General features: G+C 41.2%; 1 protein-coding gene and 1 long non-coding RNA gene across 13 annotated transcripts in view; one reads left to right on the top strand and one right to left on the bottom strand.

Moving 5' to 3' along the window:
- LOC111188545 (uncharacterized) overlaps positions 1-25,045 on the bottom strand; it is a 42,582-nt gene that overhangs the window by 5,853 nt on the left and 11,684 nt on the right. For both annotated transcript variants that reach the window (XR_007438139.1, XR_007438140.1), the window contains exons 4-5: positions 21,585-21,675; positions 11,122-11,278 (exon numbers count right to left, since the gene is read on the bottom strand). This is a non-coding gene — a long non-coding RNA (uncharacterized LOC111188545). The remainder of the gene's footprint in view (positions 1-11,121; positions 11,279-21,584; positions 21,676-25,045) is intronic.
- On the top strand, positions 7,272-23,768 carry stm (starmaker). Of its 11 annotated transcripts, none has more exons than XM_049475656.1 (24): positions 7,272-7,375; positions 8,387-8,448; positions 8,725-8,742; positions 8,856-8,888; positions 8,990-9,034; positions 9,283-9,321; positions 9,420-9,464; positions 10,904-10,942; positions 11,041-11,085; positions 11,196-11,240; positions 13,704-13,733; positions 14,980-15,009; positions 15,093-15,137; positions 17,460-17,498; positions 17,583-17,645; positions 18,726-18,779; positions 19,645-20,655; positions 20,733-20,768; positions 21,104-21,157; positions 21,237-21,287; positions 21,371-21,409; positions 22,651-22,704; positions 22,855-22,924; positions 23,084-23,768. In XM_049475656.1, exons 1-23 carry the CDS (start codon positions 7,365-7,367, stop codon positions 22,887-22,889), a joined length of 1,923 nt encoding a protein of 640 aa, XP_049331613.1. In that variant the 5' UTR covers positions 7,272-7,364; the 3' UTR covers positions 22,890-22,924; positions 23,084-23,768. The 11 variants fall into 11 exon arrangements, with proteins under 11 accessions (XP_049331613.1, XP_049331611.1, XP_049331608.1 ...); XM_049475654.1 differs by having other exon boundaries at positions 20,727-20,768; XM_049475651.1 differs by having other exon boundaries at positions 20,727-20,768; positions 21,089-21,157.

Raw genomic sequence — 25,045 nt, 5'->3', positions numbered from 1 at the left:
TCACGTTAGAGATGACCTCTGACCCCATTCACAAACACACTGCCCTGTCTGTCTTCAGTCCCAGCATTCACCTTCGCCAGGGGTCAAAAGTCAACAAGACCCTCAGTGACACTAACAACTACCTGCCCCACTGTATGGACAAAAGTATTGGGACACCTGCTCATTCATTCTTTCCTCTTCTGTCCAGGAAAAGCTTTTTACAAGATTCTGGAGTAGAAACATTGCAGTGAGGATTTGATTGCACTCGGTTAAAAAAGAGCAAAGTTAGTCTGGTCAAGATGTTTGATGAACGCCACCCCACCTCTTACCCAACTCCCTAACTTATCTTATCCAAAAGTATATAACAGAGCTGCATCATTCCAGAGCTTCCAGTAGTATTATTGCTTCTAAGTAAATATGAACTTGTTTTTCCTTGCATTATTTAAGGTCTAAAAGCTCTGCATCTTTTTTCCTTATTTTGACAATTTCTCATTTTATGCAAATAAATGCTCTAAATGTATATTTCGAAATAATATTTTTATTTGGAATTTGGGACAAATGTTGCAAATAGTTTATAGAATAATACCTAGAAATAGTAAAATCAGAGGAACTGATCATATTGAAGTGGTCTTTTGATATTTTAAATATGTCGTATGAGTGTAATATGAGTTCAGGCTGTAAAGCCTGAGATCCCCAGTGGCTGTAATTACCACAGCATCATCTGAGCCCCGGCTGGACAGGAGAAACAAGTGTTGTAAACTGTTCAGAGCACTATTATCTCAGAAGGTCCAGGAGGAGTTTCAGACTGAGGTTAAAGCTGCCAACTAACAAAGCCCCTCTGTTACAGGAGAGTCCAGATCCCCCAGTATCAGCTTCACAGCTCAGAGTGCCAGAGTCGCCCCCCGTCCTGCTCCAGAGCTTCACTGCTGACATCAACTCGTCCACACAACACTACACAAAACTCCACAGAACCGAGAAACCGCAGACCCGCGAAACCGCAGAACCGCGAAACCGCAGACCCGCTAAACCGCAGAACCGAGAAACCGCAGACCTGCGAAACGGCAAAACCGAGAAACCGCAGACCCGCGAAACCGCAGAACCGCGAAACCGCAGACCCGTTAAACCGCAGAACCAAGAAACCACAGACCCGCGAAACGGCAGAACCGAGAAAGCGCAGACCCGCGAAACCGCAGAACCGAGAAACCGCAGACCCAAGAAACCGCAGACCCGCTAAACCGCAGAACCGAGAAAGCGCAGACCCGCGAAACCGCAGAACCGAGAAACCGCAGACCCGAGAAACCGCAGACCCGCGAAACCACAGAACCGAGAAACCGCAGACCCGAGAAACCGCAGACCCGCGAAACGGCAGAACCGAGAAAGCGCAGACCCGCGAAACCGCAGACCCGCGAAACCGCAGAAACGAGAAACCGCAGACCCGCGAAACCGCAGACCCGAGAAACCGCGGAACCGCAGACCCGAGAAACCACAGACCCGAGAAACTGCAGACCCGCAAAACCGCAGACCCCCAAAACCGCAGACCCGAGAAACTGCAGAACCGAGAAACCGCAGACCCGCAAAACCGCAGAACTGAGAAACCACAGAACCGAGAAACCGCAGACCCGAGAAACCGCAGACCCTAGAAACCGCAGACCCGAGAAACCATGATACCGCAGACCTGAGAAACCGCAGAACCGAGAAACAGCAGACCTGAGAAACCGCAGACCCGAGAAACCATGGAACCGCAGACCCGAGAAACTGCAGACCCGTGAAACCGTAGACCCAAGAAACCGCAGACCCGAGAAACCGTGGAACCGTAGACCTGAGAAACCGCAGACCCGTGAAACCCTAGACCCGAGAAACGGCAGAACTGAGAAACCACAGACCCGAGAAATCGTGAAACCGCAGACCCGAGAAACCGCAAAACTGAGAAACCATAGAACCAAGAAACCGCAGAACCGAGAAACCGTGAAACCACAGACCCGAGAAACCACAGAACCAAGAAACCGCAGAACCAAGAAACCGCAGAACCGAGAAACCATGAAACCACAGACCCGAGAAACCGCAGAACCAAGAAACCGCGAACGCATTCAGTAAAATCTGCAATCAATGTTTCAATAAAGACATAACCATGACTGCTGTCCCCTAGCTGTAACTAAAGGTTACAGCTAGGTGTGGGTTTGATTACACGTATTGTAACACATTAAGAAGTATTATAACGAATTAAAAATATTATAACGCATTGTGAAGTGTTATAACGCATTTGAAGTGTTATGACGCATTGTCAAGTATTATAACGCATTATGAAGTATTATAGCGCATTATGAAGTGTTATAATGCATTTGAAGTGTTATGTAGCAATGGGAAGTATTATAATGCATTATGAAGTGTTATAATGCATTTGAAGTGTTATGACGCATTGTGAAGTATTATAACGCATTTGAAGAGTTATGACGCATCGTGAAGTATTATAGCGCAATATGAAGTGTTATAACGCATTATGAATTCTCACTCTTAATGTTGGTATTCAGGCGTGACCCCGAACCTGTTTTCCACTGAGTAACTCTGACTTCACTGGACAGAGATACGGCTATGGGCCCAATAGACGTCATAGAGATGGATTTCTCCCAGAGTTCAGCACAAACAACCTTTTTCCTCCACCGAGCCAAAACACATTCTTACATTTCAGACGTGGTTGCCACTGGCTCACTTTTATATAAGGCTGGTTAGAGGAAAACACTGTTATCCTAAATCTACACTTAAAACTACTAAACGCTCTGCTGGGTTCTTTCCAGTATGTTTTCAAGGCAGATCAAGGTCAAACTTAAAGTCAGAGGAATCAGCAGCTGTGTAGTTGTTGGTTTATTTTTCTAGATTATATTGAATCGGATTTGTATAGACGTTTTTTTACTACTGATGCTGCAGAGCAGCTTTACAGAAATAAAACAAAATATCAAACAGAGAAAAACTCTCCTCTGATTAATTAAAAATTATAAATTATTGTTAAAAAGTCAAACATCCATTAGTATGCTGTTATGATCAGGTGTAATGATAAAGTCGTAATAGTGATGGAACCTCAGGAGGGCAGACCTGAAGAATAAATAAATGTAGGATAATAAGTCAGTAAATGAATTTAAATGATTAATAACAGTGTAATAAGTTTTAAACATTTGTAAAGTGTTAATTTAATCCTCTCTGTCCCTCAGCGAAGCTCCCTCAGTTTCCATGCAGGTTCTGAGAGAGGGGAAATAATGGCAGCTGAAAGCCCAAGGCTGGACTTTGGCAGGATAGCCCAGACTCTCAATGAAAGCCATTGAGCACAAAGATGTCCAGTAAATTCAGAACTCTTACAAAGGAACAGGAGTGCAGTCGCTTTGCTCTTGGTCCCTTAAACGACCTTATTTTACCCTCTGCCATTTTCCACTTGGCTTGTTGGGTATTTTGACTGAACAGGGTCATATCAGCTCAAACACCTCCTGAGACGCCTGTAACTGAAGGACGGCACAGAAGGTAACAGTGTGTCAGAGTTCAGGTAAACTTGGGTTCTTGTTTGAAGAGTTTAGGTTGAGTTCTGTTCTGGTTCTGATATATTTCCCATACAAAACAAAGTGGGACTCCCAGTCCAGTTCTCATGAATTCCAGAACACTCCACATTTCTGCTGGTTAAAAAATATACACAATAAAAACCCTGACATAAAGAGAGGTGAAGTGATTGATGATCTGGTTCTAGTGGCCCCTGTAATTGCCTAGCATACTGGACATTAGTGCAGAACAGTCAGTTCTTGAAAAATGGACAAGTGTAAGAATCTGAAAAACTTGGTTCTTTATTAAGAACCAAACTGTGATATTCTAGACAATGACTGGAAAAGATCCAGAACATCAAACTGGACTTCTGGAGTGTTTCAGTATGCTGTGGACAACCAAAGAACCGGAGACAGATTCTCATGAAGGATCCGCCCACCTCACCTCTTACAGGATCGATGAGTCAGAGTCTTTTTTATCTTCCATGGGATTTGGCAAAAGTCATGGGACTCTATACTAGTTCCTGTCCCATGACCGTGGACATGGAGATAACAGTCCTGGTTGTCTATCGATGGTTTTATGGAATCCCTGTAAATACTCTTAGAGTCTGAGAGGGTGTTTAAATGGTCACAGGGTTATTTACTCAGACATGCTGATCTCACATTCGTCCTGGATCACTGGTCACGGGTTTTTGGGATTGTTTGGGAGTGGGCTGAGTGGGGGCAGGGTCTTTTTTAGACTGATATTTAAAACAGGAAACCTTTACCTCTTAGTGCTGCCCACCCACACACTACCACCAAACCAATTCATGACATTATCATTAGTGCACTTACATACGCATTCCAGCTCCTGTTTTCAGATGCAACACTATTAAATTACAGTCAGCCTGGACAGTGTTTGTGCCATTAGTGTGAATGTCCATTGATGTAAGCGGGTAATCCCCTGAACTCTGAGTTGCTTATATAGTCAGTTACTCTTGATTCACCTTTCCTCCCTCACTGTGTGAGTGATACAGAGCGAGCCAATCCACAGAGCTGTTCCTGTAACACATTAACATACTGCTCTCCAGTCACTATATGAATAAAAGTAATGGGTCATCTGATTTTTCCCTGATTCTTCTGAAACAAGAAGAGTTTATCCTGCTTTTATTTGAGTAACTGTCTCTACTGTCCCGAGAATACTTTCATCTAGATTCTGGAGTAGAAACACTGCTGTAAGAATATTTTTTCATTCAGCAGCAACAAGAGGAAAAAGTTAGTGAGATCTGGATGCTGATTAACTCCACAACTCATCCCTGTATCCTAAAGTATGGGACAGAGCTCCATCACTCCAGAGAACACAGTTCGACTGCTTTATACCCCTCTAGCCCATGCCTGAAACCAACAGCAGCTTCATCTTTATCCGCTTTTATAGTTGTTAACTTGTGTTATGATTCAGTGCTATATCCTGTATGTGTGTGTGTATATATATATATATATATATATATATATATATATAAATTATAGTAGGGTTATGGCAGGGTTCCGGACCTTGGATTGACAAAATTTTCTCCAACTGGACCGTACTGAATTCTAATTAAATAGATAGAGACCAGGATTTCACTAACACATGGAAACCAATATTAGATTACATACAGAAAAGCCCCCACCCTCTTTTCTAACATGCAGTGTTAGGAGCTGCGTTCACTGTATTTAAAGAATGCCAGTTTTTTTTACAGGACTGTCTACTGTACCGTCCTCTTAATTTCTTTATCTATTTATTGCTGTTAGTATGATCCTTTTCTTTGTTGCTTTTTATATGTATAACAGCCTGTACTTAATTCTGACATAAAGCAGTTGCTGTTAGTGGAACGAGGCTCTTTTAACTAATTCCAGGAAAGTAAGAGCTTAACAAAAAAAAAAAAAAAAAAAAACGCAACCAACACCTCCCACCACCACCACCAGCGATCCCAGGCCAAATTCAACAGCTCTGTACTGGTTCTGTGTTCTCCAGTTACTGTTCCAAAACAAACTACCCCCAGGACTCCACTCACCACCATCATTAGCATATAAACCGGCCCTGCTCTCACTAATCTGCATATAAAAGCACTCCTGTATCGTCCGGCTGTGAATTACAGACGCAGCTCCCGGGGTTTTTTTACCCCAGACGTCTTTCCTTAAAAACATCAGCGGCCTTCTGAACTGACCCTCAAACCAGCGAGATTCTGTTGTACTCTCTGTCAGATGCATCCAATCAGAGCTCTTTACTGATTCTGTTCTTCTTACTGAAGAGAAAATACGGTTCAATAACAGGAGATCACCAGATCTCATGAAGTTAATGCCATCATAAAGAACATCATTTAGATCAGCCCACCTTTTCATAACAACACAGCATAACAGTCCTGTTTATTCACTTATTTATGTTAATTAAAGAGAATTTAAAGGGGACTATTAGCAGCTTTTTTATGAGGGTCATCAGCTTCCCTTCCGACCAAAATTACTCCAAAAGGGCATTAACAACTCATCCAGGAGGTCCCAAAAGAAAGGAACATTTAAATCATTTTCTCACACTTTTGTAACTTGAGATTATCTGCATATCTCTACATCATCTATAATGGAAGACTCTGCCATTAGTGGAAACTGAAATAGTTAAACTCATCTGTTGGGAATCCTTGTTTTCTGTACCAACATGTTTGGAACGTGATTTGGGTCAAAAATGCAGGAAAGGATGTTTATTAATAAGTGAAATTAGGTTAAGCAGATCAAGTCAAGAGTCAAGTCAAGTCAAGAGGCTTTTATTGTCATTACATCTGAGTACAGGTACACAGTGTGATGAAATTACCATGGTGCAACATAGAACAACAAGCAATAGACAACATAAAGTGCAGCAGTGACGACAGTGCAACATAAAATTATAAAATTATAACAATAAATACAAAAGACGAGACAATTTAAAGACAGATACGGTATAATAAAGTGTATAGTGGGGATAAGGTGCAGAGATGTGTGACATACTGTAACATATAGAACATATATAATCACAGCAGTTACTGAGGTAGAGTTTATAGTTTTGCAATCATATAAACATCCAGCTTCTTCTGATCTGGATTTTTTACACATAAGCAGGTAAAAAGCAATATAGGTGAGGTCATCACCAGCCTGAGAGGGACAGAGCTGTGTTGGGGTAGAAGATGAAAGCAAATCAGCTAATCAGCACTCACTGCTTTAACCCTGTTTTAATGAGTTTAATACAAGCTGCTCTCTCTGTCTCTCTCTCTCTCTGTATCTCTCTCTGTCTCTCTCTCTCTCTGTATCTCTCTCTGTCTCTCTCTCTCTGTCTCTCTGTATCTCTCTCTGTCTCTCTCTCTCTCTCTGTCTCTCTCTCTCTCTCTCTCTCTCTGTATCTCTCTCTGTCTCTCTCTCTCTCTCTGTCTCTCTCTCTGTATCTCTCTCTGTCTCTCTCTCTCTCTCTGTCTCTCTCTCTCTCTCTCTCTCTGTATCTCTCTCTCTCTCTCTCTCTCTCTCTCTCTCTCTCTCTCTGTATCTCTCTCTGTCTCTCTCTCTCTCTCTGTCTCTCTCTCTCTCTCTCTCTGTCTCTCTCTCTCTCTCTCTCTCTCTCTCTGTATCTCTCTCTGTCTCTCTCTCTCTCTCTCTGTCTCTCTCTCTCTGTCTCTCTGTATCTCTCTCTGTCTCTCTCTCTCTGAGGGCTGTATTCTGGGTGGAGGTATAGGAGGTGTGTATGGGTGGGGCAGTTGTGGGGGGGGGGTTTGTAGGAGGTGTGTATGGGTGGGGGGGTTGTGGGGGGTGTATATAAGCGGCGGACCGCGCTCCTGCCGGGTTTAGACCTGCGGGACAGTCCCTCAGTTCGTCTCGGCGCTGATCAGCAGGATGTTGGCACGGTGAGTAACCGCTGGCTGCCTGACTCTGAATTCTCTGTTTACAGTTATAGAGTTGTTGCATATAATGTGATAATCTGCTTTTTGGTGTGAAATTGAAGGTAATCTCTGGTTGGAGAGTGTGGCTATACTACTTTATATATTATATATTTCTGGCATAATTCAACATAATCCAACAGTAGTTTTTTGCATTGTTACCATATTTCATTATGACTGAATCCACAGAAATGCTTTCAAATGACTAATATCTTTTATCATGAGCTTCCATGGAAGACCCCGAAGGTTAAGACAGTTTTTGCTTCTCTTGTAAACGTGAAGTCGAGTTTTGCTTTGTTATTTTAGAGTTTTGGAGTTATTTTTAGAGTTTAGAGTTGGAAAGCTTTAGCTGATGGTTCGGTTGTTAGTGGTGAACAATAGAAAGAGAGGGACTGAGATGAATAGAAGAAAAAGATCACAGGAAAGATACGGAACTAAGGCTCGTATTGAATTTGCATAGCTACATTTTACCTGGGTAGTTTACACCTGTACTGATTTGTTTATTCCTGCACAGAGTAAAACTATATTAAATGTGAATCCCACATAAAAATAAAATAAACAATATAAATAATAAAATATATAAATACAAAAGAGCAGATGAAGAATTGAGAGAATTGCACACAGTATGTAAAATGCTGAAATGCAGTAGTTGTACAGACAATAAGGTGATAAAGTAAGTCTAATATACAATAATATATTTATTAACATGATACTGTATAATATACAGTATGTATAAGGGAGCTTAAGTGAATCATACTGCAGCCACAGCGAGGAGCGAGGCGCCGTGTGAAAAACAGGATTCGGTATTTGGTTTTGGGCCTTCTGCCAAATAATCTCCAAATTTAGTTTGTTTTGTATTTTATTTCGATGCTTGATATCAGTTCTAGCAGCTGTGCTGAACTGCACTGGATGATTTATTTATTATTAGTATTGTTTAATTCAATATTTTCAGTTGATAATTTCTCCTTCCCTCCACAGGACACTGATTGCCCCTGTGCTGATTGCTTTAGTGGGTGTGGCTCTTTCTGCACCAGTAAACGGTAAGGAAACTCTAAACTGTTATAATTACAGTGTTTTAATTAAAGCTGTATTTTTCAGTGGAGTAACAGGTCCTTTCTGTAGGGGAATAAGAGGCTGTAATTAGAGCCGGCTCTCGGCTCGGCATACAAAGCCGTTTTGTTCACCTGAGATCCTGAGTTAGTCTGGGTCTCTATAGGAGTCTGTTCCTTATAGCTGATCTAACTGAGACGCTTCATTTCTGTTCTATACCCCCCCCCCCCCCCCCCCAACACTGCCCCCAACACCGCCCCCAACAGACGGCACAGATAATGATGGTAAGGATCTGATCAGTCTTTACTGAGTGGAGTTAATTTATATTAGATCATTATATTTTTGTGTATTGTTTTATTCTGCGTTTAATTAAGTGTTTGTTTGTTTTGGGTCACAGAAAGAGCACAGAGGTGGCTAGAATTTACGAATGGTAGGTGTTTATTCCAAGCTTTTAAATGAAAATGTTTAAAAACTAAATCTGATACTTGAGTGATTTACACCCATAATCCCACCTGTGTGTTTCTGTATCAGGTGCCAACACTGTAGTTGAACCAACCCACAGCCCTGGAGACTTAGGTTAGTGCTGCTGTTAATAACAGTAATGTTTAAAGAACATGTGTCTCATATTCAGACGATTAGGCGCTGCTGATTAAAATAAACATGCTGTATATAAAAATCAGTAAAACACACTGAAATATACACTAAAACTGTATTAAATGTGCTAAAGTGTGTTTCTGTATATTATTTACACTTAGATCATGAGTATAAAGTAATGAGATCAGCTTCTTTTCTCTTCAGTAATTGAGATTATTACTGTGTTACAGGAACTAAAGATGGACGAGACTCAGCCGAGAGAGCAGAAGGTACAGCAGATCTCAGACCCTCATAAAGACCTGCAGTCTGATTACAGTAAAACACAGTTATTATAAATCTACACACCGTAACACCGCACCGCTTTCAGTTTCAGGCCCAGTCAACCCCTCGACCGATACCACAGACAAACCAGGTAAGATCCAGAGAGAACCAGAACCCTGAACACATCACAAAATCACAAACACCGCAACTAAAAAAACACCATAAATAAAGAAACACCGTAACTAAAAAACCACCGTAACTAAACACCATAACTAAAGAAACACAGTAACTAAAAAAACACCATAACTAAAGAAACACCGTAACAAAAAAAACACCGTAACTAAAGAAACACCGTAACTAAAAAACCACCGTAACTAAAGAAACACTGTAATTAAAGAAACACTGTAACTTAAGAAACACTGTAACTAAAGAAACACGTAACTAAAGAAACACTGTAACTAAAGAAACACCATAACAAAAAAAAAACACCGTAACTAAAGAAACACTGTAACTAAAGAAACACGTAACTAAACACCATAACTAAAGAAACACCATAACAAAAAAAAACACCGTAACTAAAGAAACACGTAACTAAAGAAACACTGTAACTAAACACCATAACTAAAGAAACACTGTAACTAAAGAAACACCATAACTAAACACCATAACTAAAGAAACACCATAACTAAAAAAACACCGTAACTAAAGAAACACCGTAACTAAAGAAACACTGTAACTAAAGAAACACCATAACTAAAGAAACACCATAACAAAAAAAAACACCGTAACTAAAGAAACACTGTAACTAAAGAAACACGTAACTAAAGAAACACTGTAACTAAAGAAACACTGTAACTAAAGAACACTGAATCAGATATGAATATGAATATAAATTCCTCTGCGGTGGAACCGGGGTTAGTATTTGTGGTAAAGTGAGTGAGAGGAACAGCAGTAATGCCTCACACTGACCTTTAAAACACTCCAGTTAAACTCCTGCACTTCTGCTGCAATAAAGCTCTGAAACTAAACCCTGAACCACACTGAGCTATTCTACACTTTACCAACACTCCGTATAAATAACTAACACTAGTGTGCAGTACAGGAAAAAGTGTAATATTAACAGTAACATGTACTAATATTAACACTAATATTAACAGTAATATTTACACTAATATTAACAGTAATATTAACACTAATATTAACAGTAATATTAACAGTAATATGTACTAATATTAACAGTAATATTAACAGTAATATTAACAGTAATATTAACACTAATATTAACATGCAGATCGAGTAAATAGATCAAACAGCTGGGCTGTAAGGCAGTATTTAATTTTATGGTGATAATTGTGAAATTCTGTACATGTTTATGTGTTTATTGTGGAATTAATCAGTGTTTAAAATCACACTGACCTTTCAATCCCACAGATCAGTGCAGTGTTCTTTAGCTTCCATGGGACATGCCAAAAGTCACGGGACATGATACTAGTTCCTAAGAGTTCCTAATGAGTTTTTTTTTATATCAGTGTATTTGAGAATTTGATCCTAATTTCTAAACTAATGTAGTGTCTGTTTATCTTTTGGAAGAGATTACAAGCGAGAGTGAAGTGTCTTCAGATACAAAGAGTAAGTAACCGTTACACTTTCACTGTATTCAAAATCAGTAAAAACTTTATTTCAGTGAAGAAATTGGTGTGGAAATGTTCTTCTCTGGTTCTTTTAAGGTGATACCAGCAAGGACGAGACCACCAGCGGGCCGGATTCAGTAGGTACGACAGACCCCCCCCCCGGGTTTTATCCCTTACCTCAGAACCAGAGCAGCTGATGATGAAACTGTAAGCTCAGGGTCAGAGTGATGAATTCCTGTGTTTTTCTCCAGATTCTGGTGAAGGCGTGGTGGAGAAGAAGGACCCAGATACACCAGGTCAGTCCAGAGTTATACCTCCATTAGGATGTGCTGAACTGCAAATCAGAGATAAAAAAAAAAATTACTTAGCAAATAAACGCATGTTTAATATCAAATACATAATGTTATGGCTGTCTTGAGTTTTCAATAAGTTCTACAACTCTTATTTTTCTGTGATAGAGTGATCGGAACACATACATGTTTGTCACAAAAAACAGTCATAAAATTTGGTTCTTTCATAAATTTATTATGGGTCTGCTGAAAATGTCACCAAATCTGCTGGGTCAAAAATATACATACAGCAACATTAGTATTTGGTTACATGTCCCTTGGCCATTTTCACGGCAACTAGGCGCTTTTGGTAGCCATCCACAAGCTCCTGGCAAGCTTCAGGTCGAATGTTTGACCACTCTTCTTGACAGAATTGGTGCAGTTCAGCTAAATGTGATGGTTTTCTTGCATGAACCCGTTTCTTTAGCACTGTCCACATGTTCTCAATGGGGTTTAAGTCAGGACTTTGGGAAGGCCATTCTAAAACCTTAATTCTAGCCTGGTTTAGCCATTCCTTTACCACTTTTGATGTGTGTTTTGGGTCATTGTCTTGTTGGAACACCCAACTGCGCCCAAGACCCAACCTTCGGGCTGATGGTTTTAAGTTTTCCTGCAGAATTTGGAGGTAATCCTCCTTCTTCATTATCCCATTTACTTTCTGCAAAGAACCAGTTCCACTGGCAGCAAAACATCCCCAGAGCATAATACTACCACCACCATGCTTGACAGTAGGCATGGTGTTCCTGGGATTAAAGGCCTCACCTTTTCTCCTCCAAACATATTGCTGGGTGTTGTGGCCAAACAGCTCAATTTTTGTTTCGTCTGACCAGAGAACTTTCCTCCAGAAGGTTTTATCTTTGTCCATGTGATCAGCAGCAAACTTCAGCCGAGTCTTAAGGTGCCTTTTCTGGAGCAAGGGCTTCTTTCTTGCACGGCAGCCTCTCAGTCCATGGCGATGTAAAACACGCTTGACTGTGGAGACTGACACCTGTGTTCCATCAGCTTCCAAATCCTTGCAGACCTGCTTCTTGGTGATTCTTGGTTGACTCTTGACCATCCTGACCAATCTCCTCTCGGCAGCATGTGATAGCTTGCGTTTTCTTCCTGATCGTGGCAGTGACACAACTGTTCCATGCACTTTATACTTGCGTATAATTGTCTGCACAGTTGCTCTTGGGACCTGTAGCTGCTTTGAAATGGCTCCAAGTGACTTCCCTGACTTGTTCAAGTCAATAATTCGCTTTTTCAGATCCACACAGAGTTCCTTTGACTTTCCCATTGTAGCTTTTGTAGCTGAGTCTAATCACTGGGTCAAATGAGCCCTATTTAAATGGGCTCATGAGAAGTCAACAGCTGTAGTCAATCAGAATCACTTACAAGAAGTGAAGAGGCCATGACATGAAGCTAATTTGATTGACACAACTCGCTACATCACCAAAATTGACAAATTTTGTTGCTGTATGTATATTTTTGACCCAGCAGATTTGGTGACATTTTCAGCAGACCCATAATAAATTTACGAAAGAACCAAATTTTATGACTGTTTTTTGTGCCAAACATGTATGTGTTCCGATCACTCTATCACAGAAAAATAAGAGTTGTAGAACTTATTGAAAACTCAAGACAGCCATAACATTATGTTTTTTTACAAGTGTATGTAAACTTTTGACCACAACTGTATATCTTATTCTGATTATTTTAGAAATATTACAAGATTAATTTATTTCTAACGTTAAGTGATTCCAGCTTTTAAAAGTATTCTATTTCAGTTGACATATAATTTTTCTTAATTCAAGAAGTGATATATATTTCTGCTTGGTAAAAAAACAGCCTCTTTCAGTAAATAGAATTTATGAAAAGTAGTAAAAAAAGTTAGTTAATGCACTAGCTAGCTGTGTCAGTCACATGACCAATCAACACACTCAGTCTAAATAAATGGGCGTGTCCCTGCTGTGTGTTAAATAGCTAACACTGGCAGTGTTTGAGTGTAGTGTAGATAAAAGCGTGTATAAAGTTGAGTATCCTCAAATATCCACCATTCATACCCAGAACTGCTGAGTTTGTTAGTGTGGCTTATGTTGAACACTGTTATCCCACAATGTAATGCAAACCGGAAAGGGAGGAGCCGCGCCAGTCTGGAACATTATATTATAGAGAATAATACAAGAGAATAATATTAGTGTATAATGGTGTAAGAGACACCAGGAAAATTAAATTTTCTTTCTCACCAGCATTTATAAATACAGCTCTGGAAAATAAGGGAGCAAATAAAAAAGATACATTTCTTTATATAATATAATCAAGAGAAAGATGCATGATGACTTTTATCAAAATCTAAAAATGATATCAGGTTTAGATTTGAGAGGATTCAATTTTTGCAGTAAGAATAAATACACTGAATAATAACTGAATAATCTCTTTGATCCTCAGATGAAAGCTCATCAGCAGAGAAGAAGAAGGGTAAGATAATGATCAGATAATTCTCCTGAATTAAACCCGACTGAGCAAGATTAGCTTTAGCTTTATGAATTTTACTACAGTCTGTAAATTTATGATGGATTCTCACACAGGATAATAAATCAGTATTAATGACTGAGGTGGGAGGGGCTACTCGATTTACACAATGCTGTCATCTTCTGAAATACAGGACAATAACCAGTCTCATAAACTATGATATTTTAGTGTGTTAATGAGTAGCTGCACGTTTAGAACACGTATAAAGACTATAGGCTGTGCTACACCCCGATTTACTGTACTTAATATTGCAGAAGCCCCGCCCCTCTGAGTAGGAGGGCTTTAGCTCATCTGCTGGATTATACTGAGGTTTCTGTACCATTCATAACCAAGCTAAACTACGCAGCTCCTCTCTGTACTTCAGAAAACACACTAAACTCCTTTTACACAGAAAACACAGGAAGATTTACACACGAATGGATTCATACAGAATTAATAATCTCTTACTCAGCAGCATCAGGAAGTCCCTGTATTTACACCTCACCGACTTCACCTACAGCCCCTCGAACAAAACTGCAAACATCAGTCAAATGTTCCTGAGAGATCTCTGTACTTTACTGATCTAAACAAATATTAGCAACAATTATAGACACATACACAAGTTATATTCACCATAATATATATCACTACTGTTAAAACATATCTCAGCGCTGGAATTAAGAACTTCGCCATCAATATTTTTTTGGTTTTATTAATAATTGCAATAAACCATATTATTGTCATTTTTCACTGTTGTTTTTCTTTTATATATGTAATGAAAACACAGTAACATAATAATGCATTTACACAGTACTTTTACAGAGCAGAAATATTTAGACATTGGAATATAAAATAAATATCTAAAATGTAAATAAAACAAACCCACACTTTTAAATCAAAGTCAACGTTATTGTGCTCTTTCAGGTAGTAAAGACTGAATTCAGCACTACTGAATGTACACGTACAGTACTGGCATAAATATGAAACATTTATAGACATAAAGCACTGAAAGGTCCAGTAGATCGTATAACTAGTAGCTATGCTAATGAGGCACTGCTGCCATGTGATTGGCTCATTAGATATTTGCATAAATGAGGAGATGTACAGGTGTTCCTAATAAAGTGCCGTGTAAGTATAGGATGAGTTAAGATGAATCCTTTACAGTTCTCTTCATTTTTTCCTTCATGTATTAATTTATTTATGATCCCCACAGACGAGACAGAAACAGGAAGTGAGTCTCCAGGTAAGATTATCTACACACCTGAACACCTGAGCATCAAACAGCGTCTATGAAAGACTCATATTTCTGTTTTTACTCTGATTCAGACACAGACTCTGCTTCTAAAGCATCTCAGGAAACAGACTCTCCAGGTAAGATCATCATCAGCATCCATAAATATAGAATTTAGTTCAGAATCATCATTTCTCTATAAACATTTGTAAAAATATTATATAAATACATCATCACTGCATTACCTTTACAATCATCCCAAATATCAAACCCCTCCCAGTACAGCTCAAACCCCTCCCAGTACAGCTCAAACCCCTCCCAGTACAGCTCAAACCCCTCCCAGTACAGCTCAAACCCCTCCCGGTACAGCTCAAACCCCTCCCAGTACAGCTCAAACCCCTCCCAGTACAGCTCAAACCCCTCCCGGTACAGCTCAAACCCCTCCCAGTACAGCTCAAACCCCTCCCGGTACAGCTCAAACCCCTCCCAGTACAGCTCAAACCCCTCCCAGTACAGCTCAAACCCCTCCCGGTACAGCTCAAACCCCTCCCAGTACAGCTCAAACCCCTCCCAGTACAGCTCAAACCCCTCCCAGCACAGCTCAAACCCCTCCCAGTACAGCTCAAACCCCTCCCAGCACAGCTCAAACCCCTCCCAGTACAGCTCAAACCCCTCCCAGTACAGCTCAAACCCCTCCCAGTACAGCTCAAACCCCTCCCAGCACAGCTCAAACCCCTCCCAGTACAGCTCAAACCCCTCCCAGCACAGCTCAAACCCCTCCCGGTACTGCTCAAACCCCTCCCAGTACAGCTCAAACTACTCCCAGTACAGCTCAAACTACTCCCTGTACTGCTCAAACCCCTCCCGGTACAGCTCAAACCCCTCCCAGTACAGCTCAAACTACTCCCAGTACAGCTCAAACCCCTCCCAGTACAGCTCAAACCCCTCCCGGTACTGCTCAAACCCCTCCCAGTACAGCTCAAACTACTCCCAGTACAGCTCAAACTACTCCCAGTACAGCTCAAACCCCTCCCAGTACAGCTCAAACTACTCCCAGTACAGCTCAAACCCCTCCCAGTACAGCTCAAACCCCTCCCAGTACAGCTCAAACTACTCCCTGTACTGCTCAAACCCCTCCCGGTACAGCTCAAACCCCTCCCAGTACAGCTCAAACTACTCCCAGTACAGCTCAAACCCCTCCCAGTACAGCTCAAACCCCTCCCAGTACAGCTCAAACCCCTCCCAGTACAGCTCAAACCCCTCCCGGTACAGCTCAAACCCCTCCCAGTACAGCTCAAACCCCTCCCAGTACAGCTCAAACCCCTCCCAGTACAGCTCAAACCCCTCCCGGTACAGCTCAAACCCCTCCCAGTACAGCTCAAACTACTCCCAGTACAGCTCAAACCCCTCCCAGTACAGCTCAAACCCCTCCCAGTACAGCTCAAACCCCTCCCGGTACAGCTCAAACCCCTCCCAGTACAGCTCAAACCCCTCCCAGTACAGCTCAAACCCCTCCCAGCACAGCTCAAACCCCTCCCAGTACAGCTCAAACCCCTCCCGGTACAGCTCAAACCCCTCCCAGTACAGCTCAAACCCCTCCCAGTACAGCTCAAACCCCTCCCGGTACAGCTCAAACCCCTCCCAGTACAGCTCAAACCCCTCCCAGTACAGCTCAAACCCCTCCCAGCACAGCTCAAACCCCTCCCAGTACAGCTCAAACCCCTCCCAGCACAGCTCAAACCCCTCCCAGTACAGCTCAAACTACTCCCAGTACAGCTCAAACTACTCCCAGTACAGCTCAAACCCCTCCCAGTACAGCTCAAACTACTCCCTGTACTGCTCAAACCCCTCCCGGTACAGCTCAAACCCCTCCCAGTACAGCTCAAACCCCTCCCAGTACAGCTCAAACCCCTCCCAGCACAGCTCAAACCCCTCCCAGTACAGCTCAAACCCCTCCCAGCACAGCTCAAACCCCTCCCAGTACAGCTCAAACTACTCCCAGTACAGCTCAAACTACTCCCAGTACAGCTCAAACCCCTCCCAGCACAGCTCAAACCCCTCCCAGTACAGCTCAAACCCCTCCCAGTACAGCTCAAACCCCTCCCAGCACAGCTCAAACCCCTCCCAGTACAGCTCAAACTACTCCCGGTACAGCTCAAACCCCTCCCGGTACAGCTCAAACTACTCCCAGTACAGCTCAAACCCCTCCCAGTACAGCTCAAACCCCTCCCAGTACAGCTCAAACCCCTCCCAGTACAGCTCAAACCCCTCCCGGTACAGCTCAAACCCCTCCCAGTACAGCTCAAACCCCTCCCAGTACAGCTCAAACTACTCCCAGTACAGCTCAAACCCCTCCCAGTACAGCTCAAACCCCTCCCAGTACAGCTCAAACCCCTCCCAGTACAGCTCAAACTGGAGAACTGCGGATAATGAGCTGAAATATGTGTTATTAATGTGTGCAGATGGAGCAGAGAAGGACGCTGATGATAAGACTGATACGGGTAAATAAATCAAACATATTCTGCTGTTTTCAGATCAGTGCTAAACGACATTATTATGACCTGATGAAAGTTCTGTCTTTCCAGATAAAGATTCTTCCAGTAAGGAGCAGTCAGACACCGACTCAGCGGACCAGAAGGATTCCTCAGGTATTTTCTCCAGGAGATCAATATATTATTAATATACACCGCTGTGAATAAAGAACAGAGATCAGCCTCTACAGGTTAATAATTATTAACACAGGAACATCTCCACGACGTTCATTAACAGATCTATTCGTTTATAATCCGCCATCCACTATAACAATAACCTCTACACTCCCACTGGAACACTGAACAACCACCGGAGATCTTCTACATTCTGACTGAACAGCATCACTGAACCGTTTCAGAACCGTTTACAATCCAATAATCAGCTCAGTGTAATCACATCCACATCAGACCACTAGAAAACACTGCAGCAGTGACTTTAAATGAGATTACTGCTCCAAGGGCTGGCATTTATATATTCTAAATAAAAAATATTATATCACAATATAGCTGCTGCTGTTTTGGTTTATTAATACTAGTGAACAGTTTGCTTTATGAAGGAATGAGTACAGTACTGTGTGCATTATAAACATTGTAATTAAAGGAGCAGATTGATTTTATTACACCATCTCAAACATCACGATCCATTACTGAACCAGTATCACACTTACTAATGCAGACAGTTAGACAATAAGCATTTAAATGTGACCACATATACAAAAAAATACTGATACTTTTTAAATATAGTAGTTACAGTTTTATCACATCATATATCGTATATCACAGTTTTTCAAAAACACATCAGATCAACGTTTCTAGACATTTCACCCAGCCCTAAATATGGGTTCAATAATTTAACTAAGTAGATTTATTGGATTTTGAGAACAAGTTTAAAGTCCTCCAAACCATTTATCTATTATTTATATCTCCACATTTTTCCACCCCAACACACCTCTTTAACTCAGCCGTACCTCTCAGTTCTAGCTCCACCCATCAGAAGGGGTGTGGCCTTCCTTTTCAAAGTAGAATAGAGTTCCCTCTATCTTACAGTCTTTTCTCTTTTCACCATAATCTACCCTTAGGCCAAATAATGTTTGGAAACAACAAAATAAAAGTATATTGTTCTTATATCTTATATATATTGTTCTTATATCTTCTGTAAATGAACTATCATTACTGTATTTGTTTCCATGGTTACAGAGGACACATCGGATACACCTGATGCTGCAGACAAAGAAACTTTTGACTCAAACGGTAAATAAACATAACGGTATAATCGATTATCTGGTAGATTTTTTCATGTTAAATGATTATACTGTGAATTGATTTTTGTATTAAGCATAAAAAATGTTTGAATAATGTAATTTAACATCACACAAAACTCTGCATGTCCTGTGATGTGTACGTTCCGCCAGCGATGCTGAAACGATATTGTGCAGCTCTATTTCTCACATCACTCTAAGGTCCAGTACACACTCCTGTGCCCACTGTAAGTCCAGTTTAGACAGAGGTTAGTATGGGCACTCTGACTGGTGTGCAGCTCCAGCAGGGGGCGCTGTGCTGTGTGAGGTAGTCCTCTGGTAACCGTCACTTTATCAGATACACTTCGTTCTTCATCAGTTGTGCTCAGATTAGATCATCCTTATCATCTCCAACACAACGATAAGCCATGGCTGCCCAATGCTCTGCTCCAGGTTACTGATTTATCCCATCTCAGATCATCAGAGCTGCTCAGCAGGTTCCTGCAGACCTGAAGTTCTACAGATGTTCTGATCCAGATGTCTGACCATAACGTCCTGCTTCCAGTTAACCTGCGCTGCTGTTACAGGATAATCAACATCCACTTCTCTTCTCTTTATGTCGTGGCATATTTTTTTGGCTTATTGGTGTACACACAAAATATTTGTGGACACCCCATCTACTTTAATTTGCAGCTTTTGCTGATACTGACGTGCAAATGCACACACACAGCTTGTTTATTCCCTGTAGCAAAAGATAAACTCTTTTAATACCCTTGATTTCAGAAAAAAAAACAGTGCATAAGTGAGCATGTGTTCCATTATGTTCCCATAGTGTACATTTCCTGGTTTATTAACTGAACCGTTTCCTGTTTACTTAGAGTCAGACAAGGACAAGACAGATACCAGCAATGACACGGAGAAGGACAGTAAGGAGAAGGACAGTAAGGAGAAGGACAGAGACGTGGAGGATTCAGACACTCCCGACAAAGAAGTAAAGGACACTGATAAAGACAGCAGCGAGACTGAAGACACTGACGAGAAGGAGAAGAGTGATAAATCAGGTGCAGACAAAACAGATCCTGATCGCTCTTCAGAAAAAGGAGACAGCAAGGACGATACTGATGCTGAAGACAAGGACAGGGACCGTGACACAGCAGATACTGCAGACGCAACAGAAACCAAGGACAGCACTGAAGACACGAGCAGAGACAGGGACACAGATAGTGACAAAGACAGCAAAAAAGACAGTGACAAGGACAACGAAAAAGACAGTGACAAAGACAGCAATAAAGACAGCGACAAAGACAACGATAAAGACAGCGACAAAGACAACGATAAAGACAGCGACAAAGACAACGATAAAGACAGCGACAAAGACAACGATAAATACAGTGATGGGGACAGAGATGGAGACAAAGATAAGGACAGTGATGGAGACAAAGACAAGGACAGCGATGGAGACAAAGACAGGGACAGTGACACAGACAGTGATATAGACAGTGACGGAGACAGCAAATCGGACAGCGATGCAGACAGTGGCGTAGACAGCACAGGTCCAAAAGGCGAGGATGAAGGTTTAGACAAGGACAAGGACAGCTCACACAAGACCAGCGACGACACCAGCAACGACAGCAATGAGGGAAAAGAGATCGAGAGGGAAACCACGACTGAAAACGAAGACAAAGACTCTGAGAAATCTAAAGAGACCGCCGAAGAACCGTCTTCTGTAGACTCCCAGGAAAGCCAAAAGACCGCCTCCTCCAGCTCAGACTCCTCCCACTCCTCAAGCAAAGAAAACAACCAGGACCAGGAGAAGAGCAGCGCCGAGTCCACTGATAAAGACAGCTCAGACAGTTCGGACCGGGACAGCTCCGAGACCGAGGGAGAGGGTGAGATTCAGATTCTTATTTTTGAGAAGATGCAGGCGGTGGTTGATATGGTAACATGTTTATCTCCACAGTTGCAGATGACAGTGACAGCAGCCCAGAGACGGAGACGTCAGGTAAACTGAAAATTCCTGCTACACTTTCTAACATACCTGTAAACTCAGCGGTAAAATGACAGTGATAATAACAGTGTTCACTCATTTTCTATATATATATATATAAAGTTATTTATTATTAATAATATAATCTTATTAATAATTACTACATTTTGTAAAATTCTGTTTTTACCTTGTCGTTTCGGAATTGAGGGCACAATAATGGGGAAATTGTTTATTAAAGCCGATATGTAACAAAATGTGACAAAAGTGAAAAAAAAAGTGAAAAGTGAGTTTTATACACATTCTAAGTTTATCATCTGCACATAAAAAACTGGCAGAACGTCTTTCTGCAGATTCTCCAGACATCTCACTGGAAACAGGAGAAGACTCTGACAGTGATTCCACTGGTGAGACACAGTCGATATCTCTCACGCCAGTGTCTTCCTAATCGAGTTTAATAATCATCTTCTTATCTCTTCCCTACAGATGAAAACGACAACAGCGAGTCGATGGATGCAACAGAGTCGACGTCACATGGTAATATTTCACAATCAGAGTGTAACGGTTCAGCTGTATATAAAAGTGCAGGTTTTAAAACAGTGCTGTTTTTTCTCTTTTAGATGAGACCACTGATGAAGAGACGGACACAGACACTACTGGTGCGTAATTGGACGAGTGGGAGTTTAGACTGTACAGTCTGCTGCATGTTGGGTTGATTTTGCAACAAAACATAATAGCAGATAATTAGAGTTAAAATCAAAGGTGGAATTCAGAACTTCAAAGTAGTTCTGAGGAGACAGAATAACGTTAATTACGTATAGAGTGTATAATTACCTGTCTGGGAAAAGGGGTTTTCTCCTTCTGATGGATGAAGACGATGCAGGCGACACAGTGAAGGAAGACCCTGCTGGTAAACACTACCCTCCTGCAATATTATACAAAAAGCAGAAGGCGAGGCGTCTGTGAGCAGATGTATCAGAACTGAGCCGCTGTGTTTTCCTCAGAGAGCCCTAACCACTCAGGCAATGATCATCAGCAGCAGCTCGAAAAAAGGGGTGACCGATTTCACACGTATCGGAGGAGGCGTGTGCTCGTCCACATCCTCCTACAGTCGCCACTGGTGATGGGGACTCACAAAGGGGTGGGACAATTGGATAACCAAATTGGGAGAAAAAATGGAAAAACATGAAATAAATAATAATAAAAAAATTATATATTAAGCATCTTAAACATGGTTTACAACTGAACAATAAAACAGACATAAAAGCAGAGACCCAACAAAAGCAGAAAAGAAATGGAGCGAATAATACTGCAATGATTAAAAAATTTAAGTTAAATAACAATGTAAAGTAAACAAATTACAACAGTACTTTAATTAAAGACCAGATTTGGAGGTTTAATTTATTATTATGGATAAAAACTATTTGAATATTACTTGCTCCTGATAAAATAGTGTTTATGAAAAACGATGGCCGCCTCACGATTCCTTCGTCTATTTGGTCTGTAGGCTGTACGCAGTGCGTACGCAACGTGCAGTACACACAAAACCGCTAGGGTGCAGCACTCAGCAGCTCGTAAATGACGTAATGTTACCTACACCTGTATGATGGTGTCTGTGCTGCTGTAGCGAGTGAAGCCCTCTAGTGGGAGCCTCCAGTAATACACAGAGCCGAGTGTGTTTTAGTTCTGTTTTAGTTAGTAGCAGAATCTGACCTGTAACTTCGCCGGTTCAGACTACAGACAGTTCTGTTTATAGATCAGTACCGGTTCTGCCATTCTTCAGCTGATCATCACTGTTAGAAGCCTTGGTGCAGCTTTAGTAACGAGTGAGAGGAGGATGGTGGATGTTGCTCTGAGTAAAAACTGAATGACAGCAGCCTGTGTTTCACTTTCTGTTCAGTCGGTCCCATCGACGTCCCGGACCAGTCAGGTCATATAAACAACACAACACAAGGTACCAGCCAGGCCAGGAGACACCTGTCTGTCTGTCTGTCTATATATCTACCTATATGTATGTGTGTTAGTGTTTGTTTTTCTTCCTGTCTCAAATTGTCTGTAGAGAAGAGGAATTAAGTAGAATGTGTATCATTCTGTTGTATTTTAGTGCCTGATGGGATACCCCCCACGGTCAGGTCTTAGCATCCAGGATATAATAACATGCAGCAGTTTAACAGGTATGATTTATTCAGATATATATATGTCTCCTTTACTCCTTTATGTTATGTGTCAGTGTACGTAGATCGATAGCCCTAGCTGAGAGTCTCCTGTCGAGTTGATATGAGTGACCTGTGTGAGTTTAGGTTTTATTTATATTATTGATCTTGTCTCTGCAGGGTCATCCGACACAACAACAGAAGCAACTCAAGTGGCCATAATAACCCGTCGCATTCTGATTCCCGTTAACACATGACACGTTTAAATGCCATCTCTCTCTCTCTCTCTCTCTCACATGGTGAAGGGTTCTATCTAGTGGGTTCTGGGATGTACGTTAAATTATTCAGCTGTTTTTGGTGTACATTCTGTTTCTCCCATATTTGATAAACTAATTTCTTTTTCATGTAACTTATGAAGAGGATCTCAGAGGTCACGTTGGCTCTTTAGTAGTTAGTGTTAAACAATTAAAGGTCATTGGAGAGTGATGGTGATTCACGGTTTCGAGTCTTTTCTGCTTTTCGTTTGTTTGCTGCTGTCTGTGGCCCTGGTGGTAAGACATCCTGTACAACTCCTACACTGACAATGTTCTCCTGACTCAGCTAAACGTCCGGTGGTTCACATCTCCAGCGCGAGAGCCGGACTGTAGATGAGGCTGTTTTCTACAAATTAAAGTGTACAGACTGTTTTATGAAACACTCCTTTACGCTGGCGTCTCTGAAGGCGTATTAACTAATACTGTAGTGACGTAATGGCACAGACTGTTTTGTGAATTACTGAGGTAACACAGATGTATAGATTTAATTAATGTCACTCAAATATGTATGCAGGGAGCAATTCTAATAAAGACTGAGTTGTCAGACCAAACGGCACGATGTGATTTTCTCACACCCCAACACACAAACATTTTCCTTAAAACAGGAAATACCAACATATGGTGTAAATTATTTTCATAATATACAATATTCCTCACACTGTTTTACCAGCAGAGTCATATAAACTATGCAGTGCAGTGATTTACTGTACTTACCAAATGTGCTGCATTTTCTCCAGTTAAAGCAGACTAATGTCACCTTCCATTTAAAAGAGTTTCCAAGTAGTAAATTTCTCCTGGAGCAACGCACAGGTCAGACTTCCTCCTCAGACCCAAAGTTCAGAATTCAAGATGGCGGCACCGCACAGCAGTAAAGCAGTATAATAGTTTATTATCACTTCTATCTATTAGATAGAAGTGACGCGCAGTACTGCACTATTCCTGTACAGTAACCTGAGGAGATTATTACACACTGTTTCAAATATAATACTCTATATAATACTGTAAGTAATGTATAATCTATTATAGACTGGAATCCCCAACAATGGTAAACTAGGAAAGTGATAACAATGGTAACCTGGACAATTATAACAATGATAACCTGGGACAAAAACAATGGTAACCTGGGAAAATAATAACAATGGTAATCTGGAACAATGATAACAATGGTAACCTGGAAAGAAGTCTCTGATACATGTGAAGTCAGACACCGCTTCTTTTCGAGCTGCTGCTCATGCAGCATTACCGAGCAGCCAGCGCGCTTGGAGGAAAGCACAGCAGCTCGGCTCTGGTACATCAGCTCACAGACGCCCTGTGCTGCAGACATCACCATAGGAGTGATGTGGGGAGAGAGCGCCATCTACCCACCCGGAGGGAGCAGGACCAATTTTGCTCCCTCTAACGCCGGCAGCTTGATGGTAAAGCTGCATGAGCCGGGTTTCAAACCTGCGACCTCCTGCTCATAATGGCAGCGCTTTAGACCGCTGGACCAATCGGCGCACTGAACTATACATTTTTATAAATATGTATAGCCATGTTTATAACGCCTTATGAATGCATTATAATGTGTTATGAGTATGTTTATAGAGTCTTATAGAGATGACATTCATAGAAAGTGTTACCACAATTTCTTATTTCTCATTTATTTTAAACAAACAGCAATGCTTTGGCATAATATCGCAATTTTTTTTTTACAACTTGCCTGCTGTTTCCTACATTATCAAGCTTTAATGTCATTTCAATCATTATATAAAATATAAACATATATATATATATATATATATATATATATATATATATATATATATATATATATATATAGCAATGTTAT

The sequence above is a fragment of the Astyanax mexicanus genome, chromosome 3, assembly GCF_023375975.1.
Source record: "Astyanax mexicanus isolate ESR-SI-001 chromosome 3, AstMex3_surface, whole genome shotgun sequence".
Lineage (NCBI taxonomy): Eukaryota > Metazoa > Chordata > Actinopteri > Characiformes > Acestrorhamphidae > Astyanax > Astyanax mexicanus.
The sequence above is the reverse complement of the archived record's forward strand: the minus strand, read 5'-3'. Positions and strand labels throughout refer to the sequence as shown.